This window comes from Schistosoma haematobium, chromosome ZW (assembly GCF_000699445.3).
Source record: "Schistosoma haematobium chromosome ZW, whole genome shotgun sequence".
Lineage (NCBI taxonomy): Eukaryota > Metazoa > Platyhelminthes > Trematoda > Strigeidida > Schistosomatidae > Schistosoma > Schistosoma haematobium.
This window is the reverse complement of record NC_067195.1, coordinates 69,378,911-69,400,847: the sequence shown is the minus strand read 5'-3', so window position 1 is coordinate 69,400,847 and position 21,937 is coordinate 69,378,911. Positions and strand designations below refer to the sequence as shown.

The following is a 21,937-nucleotide window of genomic DNA, read 5'->3' as shown; positions in this document are numbered from 1 at the left end:
TTAACTTCTACATAAGAAGATTCTAGTATTCTCCAAGTACTGGTTACCGCTGATTGAAATAACCAACGTCTATCATGACAACATAAAATAACGAACCCAGTACCATCCGCTTCAAACGCCTTCGCGTTATCCACGTAGTAACTAAGTTCAGATAGCCACTAGCTTGTGCCATGGAGTGAAGTTCAATTCATTTTGTATTAGTTTTTTGAATCTTCCCACCATCATCTAGGGATGCAATTAACTAGCCTCTTTTTGGCATATGTGGATCCTGTGAGGATTGACTCGACATTACCATCAAGTCAAATGCATTTTAAGCAGGGAAAAAAGTGTCTTGGTTTCCAGTGCTAGCCACTATCTATCTTTACTTATAACCAATGGAAAATGTTAGTATCTGAGATAAGTAACTGGTTGGATTAAAATTAAAGCATATTTAAAAAAGCCAGACCTTTAAGGAAAGAATATACAAAAGTTATTGTTTTGTGTAAGTTGACGAGGTAAGTATATATATATATAACTTGAAAGTTAACAATAACAATTTTCAAATGCTTTGAGTTATATATTTAAAGATTTATTTATTATATTAATTAATAAATAAACGTAGTTTTATAAAACCGATAAAAATTAGTTGACGAAAAAAGCAAAAGAACAGGAAACTTGATCATCATCATTAACAAATAATGGACAGCTAGAAACTTATTTAGTTTTTATTCTGTAAACAAATGCTTATTAGTTGATGAAGCCTTCAACGCAATGCATTACAGTGAGAATATAAGTGAAAGAAGAAGAAACTTTGGTAAATAAATATTCATAGTTATTGAAGTTGGGCAATGACTAGTAGTGGAATACAGAATATATGTTTCATTCTATTTGAAACTCGGATAATTAAATTGAACTGTTAGTATTCACACAGACTCGAAATCATTACTTTTTACTCTACCATTGAGCTAGAGAGAGAGAGAGAGAGAGAGATCAACTGCAGTTCTTGACATCAATAATTGGAAGATGAACACCACTATGAACAGAATCTTCTTAATTGTTTGTACTTTACGTAATTTTAATTTGAAGGCTATAGGTTGATATATTTACAAGATGAGATGAATACGAATATTAATGCTGCTTGGTCTTTAAGATTTCATGAAGATATTACTGTGGGGTTATATATATTGCCTGTTTGCTGACCGAATCTTCTTATTATTGACCTTTTCCTACCATATTTTGTTGGCAACGAAACAGAATTTTGTATTCATAAATAATGATGTAAATCTATTGTCAATACGTGCATATATTTTAGTCCTATAAGAAATCGCTCAGTTAATTTACATGATAAAATACTTTTAATATTACTTAAAACTAGCAAACCTTTTTTCAACTTTTAATCTTTCATTTTCTTCTGCTGTATAAGTCCATTGATAATAACCGAGCAAATACTTCCATACTATCGGTTTTAAATCATTTTCAATACCCTGCATGAAATAATAATAACAATGGTAATTATGCGAAACAAGAAGGAAGATGACGATAAATATACCTTATAAAGTAGAAAAAATAATCATGTTCGCTTTAGTTGGTACTCATTTATTGTTAAACACAGTATAATAAAATTAGTTTAGGTGGCTGAGACACCTAATAAGTATGCCCAACCATTGCCTACCTCGATCAGTGATGATGGTTGGTAGAGTAAGCTGGAAGAAAGCTAAAGGTATAAAAACCAAAAGTTCATGTGATCATTAGCCTTTGGAGTGAATTGTGCTAGTAGGCGCAGACCACCTGGTTGATGATTTGTACCAATGGTTAGAGACTTTGAATGACATGACTTAGAATTGGTCGTAGATATATTCACTCTTTGTCTTTCCTTGAACCTTAATTTTTTTTTAACCGCGTCAAGAATTTTTTATCCTACGAATGTATATTTTCTGCTCGAATCATATCTTCTACTACGACTAACGGTGTGACAGAATGATTGGAAAGATTAGGATAGTTTGTCTGTCTACAAGTTTGAATATATCAACGTAGATGTACGAAAACAGGAATCTCTATTTCACTACTTATACTACTCTAACATCTTGTCGTGCTAATGTGCTGTGACAACTTGAACTGATCTATATATGTCCCAGTTTCTCTACGCTACGTATGACTAACTAAATGACATAATTTGTTTGTTATGACTATCAATAAATGAATTTTAAAAAATGTACTGTAAGTGTCAGTTGGACGGGATAATTGAAAAAAGGCATACCTTGACACTAAATTATATTGAAAACGAGTGCAATTCAGTCTGCTGTGAACACAACAAATAATACTTTGGACCATATCTGTTATAAAGCAACCTAAATATGTGTAGCTACCAAGTCTGTAATAAGAAATAATTTTGTTTCATAAACAATGTCAAAATGCTTGTCAAGAAATACGTAAATTCACTAGGCATTGAAATCAAATTATTTTATATACTTTATAAGACTTGATAGACTTGTAAAAGTTGAACCACAATATGAAATTTACACTACTCATAGTGGGTAAAACCATAATGGCAGTACTGAACTAATGGTGAACATCCGAAGTTTACAAAGTTTTGATAATTAGAAAAATTGTTAAACGATAGAGTGATAGGTTCCAATATGATATCTTGGACTATGTAACAACATTTGTTTTTGTTTTCAAAACTTATTTGGGCTGAGCCATATTTTAGTTGTCCGATCAGTAAACAGTAGAAATTCAATAGTGAGACATAAACATGATTCTTACTAAGTATTACTTCCTAACTGCTAAAATATTCTTCTCTTCTAAACCAATTTTAGACAACCCACTAAACATTATGGTCGGCATAAGTGATCCGGTTATAAACATGATAGTGATCAGGATACATCGACAACAATATAATCCAGTCTTGATGATCTAAGAGTAGTTTTTTCTCTCTTATTTCTCTAATCTTTTCACATTTTTTGACTCGTTGGTATTTCGACAAATTCAAATAATGGTGTTCCTTTACAATGAAATGTAAGAACTAATGGTTTGTAATTTAGCAGGAATCAAAAGTTTTATCAGATTATACAAGTTTTTGGCACGTTCACGGTATTTTTCTAGTAGATAAATGTGTTTTTGAAAACGTTCTTGTAAAGATATTCGTGATGTGTGTTGAGAAGCCTGGGGAGATCGCCTGGTAGTCTCTAAAACTAAGCTTAAATTCAGCCATATATACTATCAACGGGACATTATGCAAACAAACAGAGTGATAATAGGATACCCTTGCTAACCTGTTTATGTCGCATATAGAATCATATATTTTCGCTAATGACATTAGATCACGAATTTGGTTCAGATATGGGGACTATACTTTTTTGTCGTTATGAAAAAGACTCTCTTACGTATGTTTTCTAGACTGATCATTATACTCCCATCCCATAATGAATCCCCATACAAAAATCAAAATGAATACGGTGAATTATCATTTTTAAATTGCTCAATTGAAAGAAATCTAATTGAAGATGTAAATCAGACTATCCAGGGTAAACCAACACACTCTAATCGTTATACTGCCTTCAACTCAGTACAAAAATCTCTTTAGAAGAGCAACCAAGAATATGACATCCGAAAAGGCTAGGCAAAAGGAACAGAAACACGGTCAAGAACTTATAATTTTCCTATGAATATTAATAAATATATATCAAAACGAGACGATTTATTATTAAGTAGTAGTTCAAATGAAATAATATGGATTGGTGCTGTAGTTTTACCATACCGCCAAAGTACAACAGAAAAACTAAAGAATCTTAACATAGAATTCAAGCACACTACAAAACAATTGACACCCTTAGGAATTGAGATAGTAGAGATTTGTAGCTCAAGAGGATGATTTTGGTGGAGTTTTGTTCTCCAAGCTAGATGGTTTAATCGTGGAACTTTCATCGTTCTTCTCAACGACATCATCATCACACACTTCTACTTGAAGTTTTCTTCAATAACCATCAAATCGATATTGAAAATATTAAAGTAATTTTAAAAAGTTTTCCCAACTACAAAGAAAGGAGAGTAGCTAAAGATTTCCATATACTGCTAGATCCTACTGCCCTCAATAGGAAAAAAGGCCTTACTATCCATACGACTTGGAACATCTATCCGAGTTGCCATATCTAATTCTATTCACATCACACCATTACCACACATACAAACACAACTTTTCAGAATCATTTGAATTCATAGAAAACCGGGGAAAAAGAAATCATCTCAGTAAACATGGTGAAATGAAGGGATGTATATAATGTACTTGAAGAACTTGCTGTATAAAATTATTAACTTTTAACGAATGTCTTTAAAAAGTAACAGATCAATTATTTTTGCTCTGATTAAAGTTTACTTAGTGAGAAAAAGAAATGGTAATATGATATAGTTTTCAAAGAATAGGAAACCTTATTTTAAGGATGAAGTTTGTAAGTCATTTACAAATTTCACAATTTGTTTTGACGAATAAGTGAAACAGGTTACCGGTATTTGAATTAGTTCGATTAGGCTACGAAAATTGACACAAGTAGTGTGGAAATAAAGTAGCTTGAGATTCTAACATTTCTGTTGAAATTAATAAATTTTAGTCAACAGAAAAGTATACTTACACCATAACAAACTAGTAGGAAATGTATGCCCAGTTCTTCAAGTCACTTGATATGAGGAATATATCTTTATGTGATTAATTAGTGTGTATGAATTATCGATATACTTAACAATAAGATAACATAATAATTGTTTTATGTTTCGTCTTTTATTTATTTATTTGAACACAAAAATATTGGTACAAGGGGGCACCAAATATATATGCGCCACACAAAACAATGAGAATTCGAATAGAAATAGAAAAAAAAGCTAAGGGGCGCAAAAGAGGGGATTGGTGTAAGGTAGTATGGTAGAAATGAGGGAACGGAAAGGTACAATCAGAAGAAATCTTTCAGGTAAGGGAGACACAACCACTTTTTATGAAGAAAGTAAAAGAAGGTTACAGCAAAATCGCCACCGGCTTCTATTCTGAGCCACATCTGATAACGTCTCTAGCCACTGTGTAGCACCATCATCTCTCAGACCCCAACCAGGGAGTCGTGAAGGACCAACACAAGCCAGTCCTTTACAGCTTTCTTTCATACCAGGACACCATGTCATGCACTGACCACCTCTCCACTATTTCCAACCAGTCCCAGAGTCGGCAAATAATGCTCGACGTGGAATTCTCTGGGACGACATTCGGAGAACATGTCCAAGCCACCGAAGTCGGTGTTTCAAGATGGTGACACCAATTGAATTATCATCTCTGTGTCCGAACACACGATGCCGAACCTCTGCATTACTGACATGGTGTTGCCACTGAATGTCAGCAATCCTTTGGAGACAGCGATGATCGAACACAGAGAGTCGTCTAACGTCCTCAACTCAGAGACCAGGTTTCACAAGCATAAAGCAAAACTGCTCTCACCGACGCGTTGTAGATCCGACCTTTTACAGTCAGACTAACATCACGAAGGCGCCAAAGGTGGCCCAGATTGTCATAAGCAGCTCTGGCTTTCACTATACGTGCATTGATCTCATCACTCACATCCCCACCAGCACTTATGCAGCTACCCAGATACACGAACTTCTCGACTACGTCTATCTGCTCACCATCCAGAGTGAGTACAGGATTGGAATCCTGCCAGTCTTGTAGAAGTACTTTGCACTACGAAGGTCCAAAGCACATACCATACCTACGGACACTGATTGCCAACTGATTAAGTGCGAATTGCATGCCTTGGGCATTATCGCACAGTAAGACAATATCGTCAGCATACTCAAGGTCGAGAAGTCTTTCTCCATGCAACAGATCCACACCACCATTACTTACATTCATCACAGCTGTTTCCAGAATGTCATCGATGGCAAAGTTGAAGAGGAATGGTGAGATTGGGCAACCCTGCCTAACCCCACTGCTCGAATGGAACAATGGAGAGAGGTGGTTGTATGCTCTCACTCTGCCTGAGGTGTTTGTATATAGGGCTTTTACGATGTTAATAAACTTCTCAGGCACACCCTTCTTCAATAGACAATCCCAGAGAACAGTCCTATCCAACGAATCGAAGGCAGCGCTGATGTCAAGAAACACTACGATTGTTGGCCTGTGATAAGTATGACGGTGTTCTAACATTTGGCAGAGGGTGAATATATGATCAATACATCCTCGACCAGAACGAAAACCAGCCTGCTCCTCGCGAGTCAATCCATCTCGAGTTTGGAACAACCTACGAAGTATGACGGAAGCCAATAGTTTGGACGCAATCGGAAGTAGACTTATCCCCCGATAGTTATTACAGGAACGACGTGAACGCTTTTTAAAGATGGGGACAACTACAGACTCATTCCATGACGTTGGTTAACTCTCTAGTGCCCAAACTTTTGTAAACAATGTTGTCAGTTCCTTAGTTAGAAAGTCACCACCATCTTTAAAAAGGGCCGAGGGTAAGTCATCTGGGCCCGGTGACTTGTGGCGCTTCAAAAGTTGGAGTTCCTTGCGGACATCCGCTTCATTTGGTGGATCAGTCGTCACCGGCCATGGAGGGCAGGACAGTCTGACCGATGTTGCTGGAGCAGCAGGCCAGATGAACTGTTTAGTCTACTCAGATATGGATAATGAAATCATCAGAGTAGTGATATTGTCGAACCGCTAGCATATAGCAGTGGTATGTCTCAAACATAAGTCCGTATTGTCACTTTTAGTAAACATACAGTTAGAAAAAGGTATTTTGGAAAAGGGCTTTATGGAGCAACAGCACTTTTCCACACAAACAATCAATGAACCAGTTAAATAGTTAACTATGTATTTTATTTTGTTTGAAAGATATTTAGCTCCGCCTAGAGCCCCTCTGGGGCTACTGTCGGCCCGGATAAAGGAGGAGGGTTGAGCATGGGGTTAGCCACCCCGTCTCACAGAAAACTAACTCGCTAAAAAAATGCTAACCAGGAAAAAATAATTCAACCTATTTAAACTCTGTCCTGTGAGTTAGAAGGTCTTCTCATTTAGAAGAGTTGTGATGTCTCATAACGAAAACCGAGTTCTTTCGGAAGTCACGAGGTTGACGCTCCTTCTACAAACAGAGCAACAATCAATATAGTTATATGGAATTTTCGTACAATGTGGGAGACCGAAAGTGTCATCCAAGTAGCTGCAGAATTGAAAAAACACGACCTGGAGGTGCTTGGAATCAGTGAAACACATTGGACAACAAAGATTAGCTTCAGGAGAGCTGTTGTTATACTCCGGCCATGAAGAAGAAAATGCCCCACATACACAAGGAGTTGCACTGATGCTATCTAAACAAGCACAAAAATCCCTAGTAGGATGGGAATCTCATGGACTAAAGATCATCAAAGCCTCCTTTAAAACAGAAAGAGGGCATCACAATGAACGTCATCCAATGCTATGTACCTACCAACGATTACAATGAAGACGTTAAAGATCAATTCTACGATAGGCTGCAGTCAATCGTCAAAAAATGCCGAAAAAAAGACTTGATCATTCTGATAGGAGACCTAAATGCCAAGGTTGGAATGGACAACACCGGATATAAATACATCATGGGACGACATGGACTAGGAGAAAAGAACGAAAACGGTGAGATTTGCAAACCTATCTGCCTTCAATAAACTGGTCATAGGCAGCACCATATTCCCACACAAAGGCATACACAAAGCCACATGGATTTCACTAGATCATACTACACAAAACCAAATCAACCATATCTACATCACTAAAAAGTTCAGAAGGACGATGGAGGATGTGAGAACCAAGAGAGGAGCTGATATAGACTCAGATCATCGCTTGCTGGTCGCCAAGATGAAACTGAAACTCAAGAAGCACTAGACAACGGGGCGGACAACATCACAAAAGTTCAATACGGCCTTTCTTCGGGATACTCACAAACTTAACGAATTCAAGATAGCCCTCAGCAATAGGTCCCAGCCCTTCCATGATGTACCCAATGGAGAGGGAACTACTATGGAGAACAACTGGGAAGGGACCAAGGAGGCAATCACTTCAACACGTCATGAGGTCCTGGGTAACAAGAAGCACTATCAGCAAGATTTGGGATGAAGAACAACAGACTGAAAAGAGGGATACCTGGTCAAGATACTAAAGAAAGGTGATCTCGGCAAGTGTGAGAACTACAAAGATATCACTCTTCTCTCAATACCAGTAAAAGTCTTCAACAGGGTTTTGTTAAACACAATGAAGGAATCCGTAGACGCCCAACCTCGAAATCAGCAGGCTGGATTCCGTAAGGATCAATCGTGCACCGATCAAATCGCAACACTACGGACCATTGTGGAACAATCAATTAAATGAAACTCATCACTCTACAACAACTTCATTGACTACGAGAAAGCATTTGATAGCATGGACAGGAAAACACTATTGAGACTGCTTCAACACTACAATGTACCTGAGAAGATGGTCAATATCATACGGAATTCCTATCATGGAATAAACTGAGAAATCATGCAAGCAAGACAGCTGACAGGCTCATTCGAAGTAAAGACCGGTGTCAGGCAAGGTTGCTTAGTCTCATCCTTTCTCTTTCTCCTGGTGATCAAAAGGATCATGAAAACGTCAACATCTGGGGAGAAGCACGGGATACAGTGAACAGCTAGGATGCAGCTGGACGATCTGGACCTTCTATTGCACACGCAACAACAAACACAGAAGAAGACGACCAGTGTAGCAGTAGGTCTCAATATAAACAAAGGGAAAAGCAAGGTTCTCCAATACGACACAACATGCACCAATCAAATCACACTTGACAGAGAAGCTCTTGAGGATGTAAAAACTTTTAAATATCTGGGCAGCATCATTGATGAGCATGGTGGATCTGATGTAGATGTGAGGGCGCGGATCGGTAGCATATCTATAACTGAAGAACATCTGAAATCAAAACAACTGTCAACCAACACCAAGGTCAGGATTTTCAATACAAATGTCGAAACAGTTCTACTGTATGGGGCGGAAACCTGGAGAACTAGGAAAGCCATCATCCAGAAGATACAAGTGTTTATTAACAGTTGTCTACGCAAAATACTTCGGATCCATTGGCCAGACACTGTCAACAACGACCTACTGTGGGAGAGAACAAACCAGATTCCAGTGGAGGAAGAAATTAGGAAGAAGCGCTAGAAGTGGATAGGACACACATTAAAGAAAGCACCCAACTGTGTCACAAGACAAGCCCCCACTTGGAATCCTCAAGGCCAAAGGAGAAGAAGACCAAAGAACACATTACGCCAAGAAATGGAGACAGATATGAGAAGAATGAACAACAATTGGATAGAACTAGAAAGAAAGGCCGAGAACAGAGTGGGTCGGAGAACACTGGTCTGCGGTCTATACTCCATTAGGGGTAACAGGCGTAAGTAGTATTAGTAGCAGTAAGACATTTACTTAATAATGAATCTTGTTCAATTTCTAGGAATATAATATAAGACCTTTGGAAGTATAATTCTAACTATTACTACGTTTTATACATGTGGTCAACAATTTCACCATAAAATATCATGTATCATTACATATGACACCAGTATAGACAGATGCATAATCAGATATCATGAGAGATTTTTTTAAAAAAAGCAGTAAGATATCGAGATTAAAAGTTGCTAAAGATTGATCTCAATAGAAATATAATTGAAAGGGATTTACATTTGGATGTTTGCACATGATATGAAAAGGTGCAGTATGTAAGTAGAAAAAAATACATTAAGCTTTCAACCTATACATCACTATAGTTAAGGTGGAATAATTGATTTTTATGAAGCAAGGTATTATAACATATTTCTCTCTATAAACTGATTTATAGTATCAAAGAGACACATTAGGTTTCCGATAACAATCATTTTTATTGGCTACCTAATTATCTAGAGTTAAGGTAGTATGAACTATATGGAAATTTATAATTTTGACAAGTTACATCTTCATTCGTCAAATTTTTCATGAACATTTAACAGTCAAATAAGATTTAATATTTTCTTCATAGGAATAATCATGATGATAGATAATAACACTAATCAAGTATACATTTTTATTCATTATTTGAAACAAAGAAAAAATTAAAATGAATTTAATTCCATCAGATAGAAAGTTATTACATTTAATCGAAACTAAAAACGTTTTCACTATTAATAGAAAACAGAATACTTTATTCCATTGAACATAGATTACCAATCATATGACATAATACTATCATTAAATGAGTAATGACAGCGGTATACTTACTAACAATATCAGCATAATGGTGAAAGTTAAGAGATAAGTTTCGATAAAAATCAATTTTAAGGAGATCATTAGTAGTGACTGGGAAGAGAAATGTTTGAAACTTGGGTATTTATATTTTAATCGATTAGTTTTTTTCTGTTTTTAAAGTTATTTTAAGTACTTTTCAGGTCATCTTGATTGTTAAGTTTTTTTGGACTTAATAACTGTTATATCTCGACGAGAATAACGAATGGTAACTGTTGGGACCTTTTTATGGACTAACATTATATGCATCTTCGTAACACATAACTATTGAGTAACTAGTTTATGTATGTTCATATCTCTCTTATTATAAGCTTTATTTTGACCTACATGCTACCATTATACGATTTATTATCGTAATGTCCAGTTTATTAATTACAGTTTCCCTTAATCATAGCCACTTTTTGGCTTGATCTTGTACAAATGTTGTTTTCTATTCCTGGTATGATATGGTCTGTTTGGCTTGTACATAAACCGAGTATGTTTGAAATATATGACGTATATTGCGGAGGTTAAGGTTTGTGTTTTGGAATTAACAGGCAGCGAAAAGGATTGAACGGGTCTCTAGGCTGTTCGTTCATGTGTATGCGTCATTTGTTGGTCATATAAGTTCGAGTATCTAAATTTGGCAATCGTATTCGCGGTAGTCGTATCTTTAACTGCGAACACAATTCCTTCTCCAATTCACAGTTCTGGTTCATCCGAAAGGTAAATCCTAGAGGATAGATCTAGTGGTGGAGACTTAAAGTGATGTATTTTAGTAAATATCGGTTGGATATGGATTGAATAATATTTACAAAGATATTGAAAATAGGGTGGAAAATTGATATACTAAATAAGCAACAAACCAATAAAAAAGTTTTGCCCCTTATCACAGTAAATGAAGACAGTTCCTGTGGGTATTTTCACCACAAAAATGAAACCGAAATCCGAATCTACAGAATAAATCAAATACATTTTATTCTAGGGGATTTAACGTCCTCGGTAAATATAACTAACTTACACCACTGAATATTATTTCACGTAAATTTTCAGGTCGATTTACACGACCTTCTGGATCCAGTGACTTTTTCCATTGGGTCATATTCAGTGGAAGGGAACGCTGAACAGTGGGCATTGGTGGAAGAAAAATAGGGTTTGGTCTCTACGGAAACAAGGAAAATAAAAGTAATTTGTAACCACCTTTAACAAGTTTGATATTTGAAAGTCTAACATTTTAACAAATCAAATCTCATAAATGTAGACTAAGACCCCTATTTCGCTAACAATATAATTGTTGATAATAATAATAATAAACCGTTGAAGCCAGTTAGCAGAAAACTTCTCGTAGTGGTATTGCATGTCTTTCGATAAGTATTTTTACCATGTATGAACGTTCTTGGAGTATAATAAACTACACAAAAAATATGATTATTAACCAGGTATAATTAGCAATATGTGTGTAGCACTATGGTTCATCAGTCTATTGATTCGGCTTTCAACCATCGGATAGAGGACTCTTGTCTTATTTCATCAACATTAGAATAGTCAAGCTTTTTTCAGGAATAACAAGTGTGGGCTGCAGCCTCGTCACCACGTTACTATGTTTGGAGAGATTACGAGATCAATTAAATCGGCGAAGGGAAAGAAGACTCAGTGATACAATGACAAGATAAGCTAACTATTTTGATGCGTTCCATACCCGTCGCCAAATTGTTATGACTGCATCGCCAACTATTATATCAGGTCATCGCTAATTGTTATGTCGGAATCGCTTATCACTTATGCTTGTAAAACAAAGAACAACTGCAATTCCCACGACGTGAAAGTAAGGAAATAAAGGTTGGTACAAGTGAAGAGTTATTACTTCCAAAACACGATGACAACCCTAGTCGAAAATACACTCATTTATGTGTTGATTTGCAAACTCATCTTGATAAATAGTTAGGATGAAATTATATATATGAAAAATACTCAGAATTATAACAAATCAGTGTTATACCGAATAAATTACCATACTGGAAAAACAAAACGAATACTACATTAAGTAATTATCACAGTGGATTAAAACAAAAATCACAATGAGTAAAAGAATGCAATTTTGCTTTTTAATTCCATCATATCACAAATAGATAGTTATTTAGTCAAACCAATTATTTTGAAATCATAAATGTCATGATTTTAACACAGTCAGTCAGTCAGCTACAACGTAGGACCAGGTACATATATGCATCGGTCAAAGTTGCCATACCTCATTAACACAACACGATGGACACCGGATTCATAAAAGTAGTTAATTCAGAGGTGGTAATATATAAAAGAAAGATTTCATATAAGGATATAGTACAAGAAGAAAGAATTAGCTCGTAGAAAGAAAGATATGAAGCGATTTTAATCTCTTAGTTTAAGGGAAGACAGGGAGTGTATACACCGACGCCATTGTGATCGATTCTGAGCCATGTCACCAAGAGTCTCCAACCATTGGTTACGATAGTCACGCGGACCCCAACCAAGTAGTCTGCATCTACTAACATGGATCAGACTACAAGTTAGTGACTTCAAGCACTGATGCCACGTTTTGGTTTGGCCGCCCCTAACTTTCTTCCAACCATCTCCAATACCGGATAGCATTGCACTTCGTGGTAATCGCTGTTGAGGCATACGTAACACGTGGCCCAACCATCTCAGTCGATGAAGATTCACAACCTTATCGACTGATTTACCATCATTCCCTAATACCCTGCGTCTAACCTCACTATTACTTACCCGGTGATCCCAGCAGACGCCAGCAATATTTCTGAGACATCTGTGATCAAATACTTCCTCAAAGATAGTAAAATATACTTTAATGCGATGTCAGACTTTTAGTGTGTTTATTCCGGTTAATTTGCACCAGAAATAAAGATTTTTAAAAATTTAGGATGATTATTTCTCAATCCAAACATAAACTTAGGATTTATTGAGTATTAATACGACAAAATAGTGATGAACATTTTTAGTTAATAAGTAAGCAAATAATCAGATTTTTAAAACAACCATGAATAAAATAGCTGAGGACAAAAGTGTACATTGAAAATATGGGAAGTAATTGTTCTTCGAAATCACTTTTCCAACATTATTTCATTAGCGAAAACAACCGAGTACGTTACAAAAAGATAGTTAAACTAGACAAAAAATAAATATGGAAATTCATTACCGAACAAAAACAATTGATATTACCTCTAAGGGATGGTAGTTTACTTTATTTTATTTAATTTTTAAAAAAAATTGAAGAATTATATAAATGCAATAAAGTAAAACTTAAACTAACTCGTTCAACAACAGCAAATCCTCCTTCATCATCGGTAGTTCTTAAACGTGCAGCTTCGATTTTCTGTAGATCTTCTGCAATACATTTTGCAAAATACTCTTCAGATGAGCCGTTATTTGGAGCTATATTTTCATCGATTAAATTAGGTGATAATATAGTGCTAACAATTGAGTTGACATGTATTCCAATATTTCTTAATGAAGCACCTAATTGGCCAGAAAAAGGAGACCCAATCAACCCTTCCGCTTCCACTCTTGCTGAACTGAAATGACGTTTGTTTTGTACAAAACTAGTGATATAATACAGATATATTTTGGTTTAATGAAAACATAAACAAACATACATGAAATAAGTAAATAGAATTCACTACTGTCTAGCATCTTTTTAAATTCTAGCACTTTACTCAAGTTAACGATTTTTAGGATTTGATCCAACTAAATATATTATTCATCAGCAATCGATACTGTTTAGATAAATACTCGAAAATAAGGGGTGTAGACAGCATTTGTATGCTACAATGTTACAAACAAATATACCCACCTGGATTATGTAGAATGTGCCAATTATATCCTAATATCAAAGTTATTTATTTATTTGAACACATAAATGTTGGTACAAAGGGGCACCGAATACAAATGCCCTACACAAGTCACTTGATTTGTGTGCGGGCAATGATATTACCCGGGTGCCCGAACCGAAGTAGGTGTTTTTCTTAAGGGAGCACGCCCGGAGCCTTCGACCTAAAGGTCTGATCCATAAGGCAGTGGAGCTACTTACGGAGATGTAATCCCATGACGTCCGGTGATCAACGATTGGGTCATACGCCATTTCTTCTCTCAGGATACTGGGCCCCATGTGCACCATTGGTTTGGAATCAGGGTTTTCCAACTCCCCCAGGTGGACTCTCCGTGTCCACCTTTAGATTTTGATGGATGGTACAACTGACAGTATTTTTTCCGCTTATTCTTCGAACTCAAAACTGACGTTTTTGAATTAATCTGGGGTGAAATTTAGGGTATACATTGACAAAAACTCTTAAATTAAGACAGAGAAATGTTGCAAGTCAATACTTAGTTTTGAAATGCGCTTTGAAATCATTTCAAATTAAAAGTAATTATATTTTACTTTTAATATGGATTATAAACAATAATTATGTATAGAAAACTTTTGATAAATCAAATAACAACAATTTCATTACACTTACGGATCAGGAAGATGGTAATTAGAAGTAAAATTATATTGTGGACGAGGTCTGACAATGTACCGATTCTCGTCATCATGGCATCTAAATTAATGGACAACAAGAACAGTCAATCGATAAACAAATCAACCATTTAAATGCCCGAACAACAAAATGATTAATTCGAAATGAAGTACAGAAAATATTATAGAGAAATTTAAACCTCAAGTAAACAGGGAATACGTTAAAACTGTTTTAATGATTTAAGCAACCAAACATATTGACAGAATGTATGGTTTACAGCCAACTGAATGAGTTTGTAGGTTATTCATTACGAATGTATGTAACGCACTACCTAACACACACGTATGTTAGTTTTGTATTCATAGAACGAGAGACAAACAGCAGGATAATAAGCTAAGAAAATATTGATGTTGGCAGTAGTGTGGACAAAAATAAAAGGATAAACCGTCAAAAGGAGGAAGTGCAAACAAAGAATGAAAAGAATGAGATAATACAATAGTTAAGTTACAAGAAAATAAAGAAATGCACTTTAAAGAAGTGAGATATTCCTAGCCATGTCACCTAACATCGTCAACCATGCGTTTCGATTATTCGGTAAACTAATCAAGTCAGCGGCTCACAACACATCTTATATTAATGATCAATGATTAGTGTGGTGTTTTAGTAGTTGGGGTATCCAAATTTTAGAGCCTTGATTATGAATTAGAATCCCATCTAGCCAGTCAGGTAGTGGTAGTTATACTAAATTAGACACAAAACATTTGCAGTAGAGATGAGTACATGAATCTACAAAGTGTTTATTGAGTCGTATGATTATTACCACGGCTGTATGTCTTGGCCAAACCAACTGTACACTCCTACAACCAGAAACAATGGTAGCTGGCCATGCGTAATACACATCTCAACCAAGTCAACAGAAATACGTGGATAGTTGCATCAACAGCTTTATCATCTCTATTTGGCAATTAACCATCTAACATCACCCAACGTTCTCATCAAGCACGCACAATGACCCGAAGACAATCATGGTCAAATGACTGTATATTACATATGTTTTCTACCGTACAAATCCATGTTTCGAATTCTCAAAATACTACAGAGCAAATCGCCTTGCAGTGAACGGACTGTTTAACAGGTAAACAGAAACATCGACCGAGCTACAGGTTACACAATTCGAGGAAACCCACAGGAGTACGGAAGTAATAAATATCGTCATATATATTTTCTAAGTTGACAGGCTAATAAAACCACCTAGCAGACTCGAAAGCAGTTCTCTGTAGAGTTGAAAATTAGGTTTACTTGATTAGCCACAATCCCCAAGACTAGGTAAAGGAACAACACTGATAATACTTAGTCATCGTGGACAAGCTAACTGCTAGTGATTTCTGGAGGAAATCGCTGAATGGTGTAATATCAGAACACTAGACATCGACAAATGCAAATAGATATATAACTGGGTGAGCATTTCAGTGTATCAAAACAGTTAGCATCAGCTGGAAATGCTTACATATTTACATACAATAGAGTTTACATAGCAAAATAGGAGAGTTTTTGGTCATGAAAACTCTTACGTAGCTAGTGATGAGAAAGAACTGTATGGTTGTCAGCCTTCTATTGTCTGGAGTAAACTACTATATTACAAGTATTTGGACAATAAAATCACAAAACTTTTACCAGTGAACAACGTTTTCCAGTTTCTATGCAAAATTTATAATCTCAGGGCCCGATGAACATTTCAGAGTTTGTATAACAAGGTTTTATCGGCTATGTTGGGCATGGTTCAATTTATTCAAAACCTCGCAACCAAACATATAAGGTGTGAACACGTATTAATCAAGACGTGAAAAGTATCTTTGTAAGAATTGAATTGACTGCCTGCCATTCAATTTGTTTTGGCACGAGCCACGCTTTATTCCTCTCCTAAAACCTGGATATAAAATTAAATCAACTGGTTTTTGTTGACTTTTGCCGGTTGGTTCTTAGCTGACCTCTAACAAAGATGCACTAAACATCGCTTTATACTGACAGAAATATCAAAATTGATACGATCTACGTGACCCAGTTAAAAATGCGTTTCTTTATACTTGACTGAAAATGTACGATGAAACTGACTAGTAGCAAGGTGGCATACAAATCAAGACAGAAAGGGGGGCATATCTTATATTTTTTGAACATGTTCCAAAAAGCCTCAGAACAAGAGAAAGAAAGACTTTAAGCAGTGAGATCACCAAACATCTTGATACAGGACATCAGGTCGATACCTTGCAATCATTCAGGGTGATTAGTAAGCATCCAAACTCCAGTCTTCTGAAGTTTGTTGAAGCCGTTGTTATCAGACGCCAAAAACCTGATTTATGTGTTCAAAAGGAGATGGTGATTAATCTTTCCTTGCCTTGGTGACTAACATTCCTTCACTGTATCTTAACATTTTTTTCCTTTTACTTTAAACTCTTTCTTGCATTTATTACATCATTGAGTTTTATTTCAACTATCTTCCAAATTGATAATCTTATTTTATCTACTGAACTTACTAATGTTATTCCTATCAATGTTTAATCATTATATAATCACTTGTTTCTAGCCGTTTGAACGGTTGTCACAATCAGTGTTGCAGAATTTTCTTTAACATAAGGTATACATATACAATATTCAGTCTATTAAACTTATTTACACCCTTGCCATATTATACTAATATGTCTTCAATATAACTTCCAACTAAACCCTCTCATGTAAGTAATTTCAACCCATTATGTAATTACGATTTTAAATATCACAGGTTATAAGCAGCTGACGAGAACCAACGAAATAAAATGAATTCATGCTATTCTGCTAGAATGTTTGTTCTTACTCTTTTCAAAATGATAAAGAGAACTATGTGTATGAGTCAGTCAATCAGTCAGCTACAACGTAGGACCAGGCACATATGTGCATCGGTCCAGGTTGCCATACCGCATCAGCATAACAAGATGAACACCGGATTCATAGCAGTGGTTGGGTCAAAGGTAGTAATATGTAAGAGAAAGATTGCATATAGACATATAATACAAGAAGAAAGAATTGGTTCGTAGAAAGAAAGATATGAAGCGATTTTAATCTCTTAGTTTAAGGGAAGACAGGGAGTGTATACACCGACGCCATTGTGATCGATTCTGAGCCATGTCACCAAGAGTCTCCAACCATTGGTTACGATAGTCACGCGGACCCCAACCAAGTAGTCTGCATCTACTAACATGGATCAGACTACAAGTTAGTGACTTCAAGCACTGATGCCACGTTTTGGTTTGGCCGCCCCTAACTTTCTTCCAACCATCTCCAATACCGGATAGCATTGCACTTCGTGGTAATCGCTGTTCAGGCATACGTAACACGTGGCCCAACCATCTCAGTCGATGAAGATTCACAACCTTATCGACTGATTTACCATCATTCCCTAATACCCTGCGTCTAACCTCACTATTACTTACCCGGTGATCCCAGCAGACGCCAGCAATATTTCTAAGGCATCTGTGGTCAAATACTAATAGCTTACGAGTGTCTTCTACTCTTAATGGCCATGTTTCGCTGCCGTAAATTAAAACAGAACGGACTGCCGCGCAGTATACTCGTCCTTTTATTGATAGACCGATATCTCGCCTTCGCCATAGGTGACGCAAGTTGGCAAAAGCCAATCGAGCTTTTCGAATCCGTGCTGAGATTTCGTCCGATACCAACCCATTAGGGCTGATCAGACTTCCAAGATAAGTAAAGTTGTCAACGCGTTCGACTACTTCACTCCCTATCCTTAGTTCAGGTGTTAACGCAGACCAGTCCTCAAGCAAAAACTTGCATTTAGAGGGAGAGAAGCGCATTCCAAACATGCTGGCATTGTTGCTCAGTGCTACCAGAAGACTCTGCATTTTGTCAGCGTCTTCACCAAACAGGACTATGTCATCTGCGTATTCTAAGTCGATAAGTGGACCTCCTGGTAGGAGATCAATACCCGAGAATCCAGTCGACGAGAATGTTGTTTCCATCAGTAGGTCTATGATGAAGTTAAACAAAAATGGGGAAAGTGGACAGCCTTGATGGACACCACTTGAGGTTGCAAAATCAGATGACAGTTCGCCATAAGCTCTGACTCGACTAGTAGTGTTCGAGTAAAGAGCCTTTACAAGGTTTATGTACTTCTGAGGTACGCGTTTCAATCACAGACACTGCCACAGAATCTCGCGGTCTACCGAGTCAAATGCTGCTTTTAAGTCGAGAAAGACCACCATTGTCGGACGCCGATAAGTATGCCTGTGTTCTAGAATCTGACGAATGGTGAATATGTGGTCGATGCAGCCACGACCAGGTCTAAAGCCAGCTTGGTTCTCTCGTGTTTGCAGTTCACGAGTCTTAGTTAGGCGTCTGATAATTATCGAGGCTAGTATCTTAGATACTATATTAGTTAAACTAATTCCTCTGTGGTTGTCACAGGATGATTTTGACCCTTTCTTATATATTGGGACGATAAGTGATTGTGACCAGTTAGATGGAATAACGTCTAACTCCCAGATTTTAGTTAAAATATTAGTCAACCTAATCGTTAAAATTGGACCACCATCCTTAAAGACCTCTGGAGCCAATCCATCTGGATCAGCTGCCCTTCCTCGTTTCAGATTAGCTTTGCCTTTTGAAGTTCTGCTGGAGTTGGGGGACCTACTTCAATGTTCTATTCACACTGTCTGGGAATGGAGGGCAGTTATAGAGTAGCTGAAGGCCAGTTTAACTGTTCCCTAAAATGTTCCGCCCATCGTTCTAAACGTCTGGACTGGGAGCAGATGAGAGTATCGTCTTTTTCTGATATAATCTCACTTACACTTGACTTATTAATTCCAGTTTCTTTTATTAGTCTGTAAAGCTGTCTTGTGTTCCCTATAGTCGCCGCCTTTTCCATCTCTTTTGCTTTCGTTGCCCACCACTGCTCACGGTCGTTCCTTAGATTTTTAGTTAACCTAGATCTGATTTGTTGTCGCTCTTCATCATGTTCAGAACCTGATGGGACGAGTTTGCGAGAATCCATCAGTGTGACAGACTTTGAAGAAATCCACTGGTTCTTTGAAACTCTGTGGTTTAAGTCGCTAATAGATGTCACTGCTGTTTCCACAGCTGCTTGTATTTCATTCCAAGCAACATCTGGGTCAGCCTCGTCTTCAGAACTACCTAATCGTGACCTCAGTTGTTCCTGGAACCTACTTTTGGTTTCCTCGCTACTCAGTTCGGTTCTAATGGGTCTTTTTACTGTGGCTTTTTGCGTCCGGTGAGGCGCAAGCAGATGCGTGCCCGTATTAGGGCGTGGTCGGAGTCCAAGCAGGTACTCCAGAATGAGCGACAATCTTCTACCGACCCTCTCCAACGATGACTGATGGCAATATGGTCTATTTGAGTCTATCGTTGGTTTGGTGTAGGCGGTCGCCACGTTAGACGATGTCTCTCTTTATGCTTAAAATTTGTGTTTGCTAAAAATAAGCGATTTTCTGAGCACAGTTGCGGCAGACGGTCACCATTATCTGTTCGCTGTGCCGGAATGCTAAAATATCCACCTAAATGCCTTTCTGTTTGGTTTAAGCTACCTAACTGAGCATTAAAGTCACCCCTACGAGTACTATGTCTGGGCGTTTAGCTTTCTGAAGAAGTTCGGACAGCTTTCTGTAAAATTCATCTTTCACATCATCTGAGCTGCAGTCAGTGGGAGCGTAGGCAGAAACGACGAAAAGGCAACGACGTGTGTCCCTATCCTTCCGAGTTTTTACGGAGCCGTTTAGCCGAACAGCACATAGACGACTGTTGACGGGGATCCACTCTAGCAGTGCTTGTTCCGCCCTCATGCTTAGTGCTATGCCTACACCTGCCAGTCCACGAGAACTGGCCATCGGGTCACCAGATACACGTAGGGTGTATCTTGTTGGCTCTCCGTTTTGCCGAGGTGAGGTCAAGTGAATGACCACACTGGAATCCTGTATGCGTGTTTCGGAGACACAGCATACATCAATGGTACGAGATTCTAGGGTTCTAGCCAAGGAAGCCTGCTGACCGATTTGACATAGGGTGCGTACGTTGAAAGCTCCAATGTGTAGTTTTGAGCGAGGTTTCAGTAGACCTGGGACAGTGTTTTGCGCACTAGAATCATTGGCTATGGTGACACTTGAGGAGGAAGCCGAAAGAGGAAGTTTAAGGTTGAAAGTCGATGTAGGAGGAATAATAGGAATTGAAGAGGAAGGTTGATTATGAATACAATGGTCTTGGGTGCTGTTAGAGGTATGAGGGCGGTTATCACTTCCCGGTTGCCCACACCGAGGAAGGGTTGTTCTGGAGGTACCTGAAAAGGAAATAGGATTAGAGGCGGTCTCAGTGACCTGAGAGCGTGACCGCAGTGCTCAAGGGACAACTGCTTAAGGCCGGTCGCGCACGGCCTTTTCGTGGGAGGTTTGTGACGTGTTAGCTCCGTTCTTCAAAGGGCCTTACCGCCGGAGACGGAAATCCGTGAAGTAAGGTGAGGTGTGACATTTTTAGGGTCGACCTTTTCTAACCCCACCCCTCCTTGTGGTAAGGCAGCATCGCTGTCATGCTGGTTGTCCGAGGGAAACACCTTACTGCTGTCACACCTCTGTACAGTCAGCAGTACGACTTCGCCTTCGGACCTTGGGTTTGTTGCTTTTAGTCTTACCGCTCTTCAACCGACCTGTCTGACATGGTAGGACCTTGAGGAACGGTTGTTCCAGCCAGTATAGCTCGGTTGCTTCATCACGATAGACAAGCCTGACCACCACGTCAACGTAGCAACAACGGTCGGGCTGTGTATGAAACAAATCAAGACTATAGACTTCAACAAATAACGGAACAAGGTATTATTAATTCCAGTATAGGTAAGAGATTTCAAATACATTTACCTCCTAACATCAGCCAAAGTACTCAAACTTCGCAAAAATGAACTGGAACCACCTTTACGGAACTCGAATGGGCCATAAGGTTTTTGTGATTTTAGGGATAAATACACTCCACGGCAAGGAAAGCATGGGGCCTTTCGTATAACAAGAAAATCCATATCCTTAATATCGATTTCATAACCCTTTCTATCTTCTTGGGATAATGACGAATCTATAAGGTAATTCAAATAGGAGTGACAATGAAA

At 37.7% G+C, this 21,937-nt stretch overlaps 1 protein-coding gene across 4 annotated transcripts in view; it reads right to left on the bottom strand.

Annotated features, from left to right (window-relative positions):
- MS3_00004255 (uncharacterized protein) overlaps window positions 1-21,937 on the bottom strand; it is a 45,316-nt gene that overhangs the window by 21,955 nt on the left and 1,424 nt on the right. For 2 of the 4 annotated variants that reach the window (XM_051212156.1, XM_051212157.1), the window contains 5 exons: window positions 21,696-21,903; window positions 14,785-14,865; window positions 13,581-13,869; window positions 11,295-11,435; window positions 1,360-1,463 (listed from right to left, as the gene is read on the bottom strand). In XM_051212156.1, the coding sequence (XP_051072307.1) occupies window positions 1,360-1,463; window positions 11,295-11,435; window positions 13,581-13,869; window positions 14,785-14,865; window positions 21,696-21,903 (823 nt within the window). Of the gene's footprint in view, window positions 1-1,359; window positions 3,595-11,294; window positions 11,436-13,580; window positions 13,870-14,784; window positions 14,866-21,695; window positions 21,904-21,937 lie in introns of all 4 variants that reach the window. The other 2 variants (XM_051212155.1, XM_051212158.1) reach the window with 2 other exon arrangements.